This window comes from Drosophila elegans, unplaced genomic scaffold (genome assembly GCF_018152505.1).
Source record: "Drosophila elegans isolate 14027-0461.03 unplaced genomic scaffold, ASM1815250v1 contig_183, whole genome shotgun sequence".
NCBI lineage: Eukaryota > Metazoa > Arthropoda > Insecta > Diptera > Drosophilidae > Drosophila > Drosophila elegans.
The window spans coordinates 6074421-6076511 of NW_024545550.1; the positions used below are offsets into that span (position 1 = coordinate 6074421).

The 2091-nt window shown below is 44.3% G+C and overlaps 1 protein-coding gene across 1 annotated transcript; it reads left to right on the forward strand.

Annotated features, from left to right (window-relative positions):
- Positions 1 to 596: 596 nt before the first annotated feature.
- Positions 597 to 1442, forward strand: LOC108143312 (trypsin beta). Its single transcript, XM_017267629.2, has one exon. The coding sequence runs from the start codon at positions 597 to 599 to the stop codon at positions 1440 to 1442; it is 846 nt and encodes a 281-aa protein (XP_017123118.1).
- Positions 1443 to 2091: the final 649 nt, after the last annotated feature.

Sequence of the window (2091 nt, forward strand, 5' to 3'; positions counted from 1 at the left end):
AATAACACATATATGAAAACACACATTTAAAATTACTTGTAACTTGACAAAATAAGGTATTTTTTGTTTAAACTTTAACAAATTTGAAAGAAATTATTGGATTTAAAGAAATTATTGTTTAATCGAATTTAAGGAACGCACCTTTAAAAATCGACATATAAATTATAATTATTTTGCTTTTTATATTGTAGACAAAAGGTTTCTTTTTATTTTAAACTTTTTTTGTTTTTATTATTATTTTTACTTATAATCAAATAGCAATTAAAAATGTCTTTGAGTATTTTTCTTGAAAAAACAACTTTTTATTTGTTATAAAAGCATATCTACACTCAAAGAAGAAAATGATAGGTAGTCATTTGCCAATCAGATTCCGTTTTATTTGCAAGTGCCAAGGTTATTGGGTCAAAGTCAGATAAGGAGACTATGTGACACCTTGGTGAGTAAGCAAATAGTTGCGATAAGACGAAATTCTGCCAAATTGAACGAAAGGCAAACAGATTTAATTGCAAGGTCTGTTGACAAACCGATAAGTTCCGACCCACTGCCGATGATATATAAGGCCAAGACGCGGAAGTGCTCTTCACTCAGAAGGTGCGATGTACTCAACGGGACTTTTATGGAGCCTAGTGGCTGTCGTGGCATTTTCTAGCGCCACGCCCACTCCCGGGGACGGGCGAATTGTGGGCGGCGAGGTGACCACCATTGGGCAATTTCCCTATCAAGTATCCGTCCAGTTGAACGGACAGCACATCTGCGGGGGCGCCGTCATCGGAGACAACTTTGTGCTGACGGCGGCCCATTGCTTCGAGGCCAGCCCCCTTGGCAACGAGGATTACACCGTGCGAGTGGGCTCCGGCGAACACGCGAGTGGAGGTCACGTGCTCAGTCTGCGGCAGGTGATCGCCCATGGGGGCTATAATCCCCAGAGCCACGACTACGACCTGGCACTGCTCATCCTGAATGCCAGGCTCAATTTCACGGAGTACCTGCAGCCGGTGCCGCTGGCCACAGGAGTGGACCCACCCGGCGAGAACACCCGCCTCCTGGTCAGCGGATGGGGCCTGCAGGCGGAGGAGGGGGGGGCGGCCAGTGCGGAAGTGGGCGTGTCGCCGCAGCTGCACTTCGTGGAGGTGGATTTGGTGGAGGCGGGCCAATGCCGGCGAGCCTACCGTGAGGTGTTGCCCATAACCCAGCGTATGATGTGCGCAGCGCGTTTGGGTCACGATGCTTGCCAGGGCGACTCCGGCGGACCGCTGGTGGGCTATCCAGCGGACGGTGGTCCAGCCAAGCTCTACGGCATCGTGTCCTGGGGTCTGGGCTGCGCCAATCCCAACTATCCGGGCGTCTATACGAACGTGGCCGCTTTCCGCAACTGGATCGGTGCCCAGGTGGGCGCCTGGGGATGGAACGGCCTGCTGGGGGGATGGAGTGGATTGCAGTGATCTAGAAAATCGAAGAACTCGTTGTTATTGTGATTCTTAACACTGTCGTATGCGTTTTATGTTTTTGTGTTAACACATATGGGTTTCAAGCAATTTCTTGTGCCACGCATTTGTGTTAACACAATAACACAAATACGCAATACAGTTAAGACTTATGTTGTTAAATTAAAAAATCTTTTTTTCTCTAATATTATATATATGTTGACATTAAGATGGTTTAGGCACACGAACTTCCAGAACTGGACATAGTAGTTTTTGGTGCATAAAAAATCTATTTGAAATATGAAAATTTGAAAATTACTCATCCGCCACGTAAGCCGTCACGAATTTTGTGCAAAAATTTCTCTTTCCCATTTTTAACCTTGGCAGCTTATTGATCGCGTTTAAAAAGGAGTTTAAATACAAAAACCTAAGTCTAAGACACCTGGGTGTAAATTTGTGATCAAAAGCAACACTGCGTATGAGTGATAAACTTTGAAGCCAATGCGTAAGCCCCAACACGTATTTAATTCAACAAATTTATTGTGTTTTTTCATTAAACTATAAAATGTGAATTAAAATGTAAAGCTGAGCCTTTTGTTTGGGTAAATCCCAATTTTGTGCATTGAATGTGTTCTTGTTAAGTTGTGCGACCAGCAACCTGATGTTT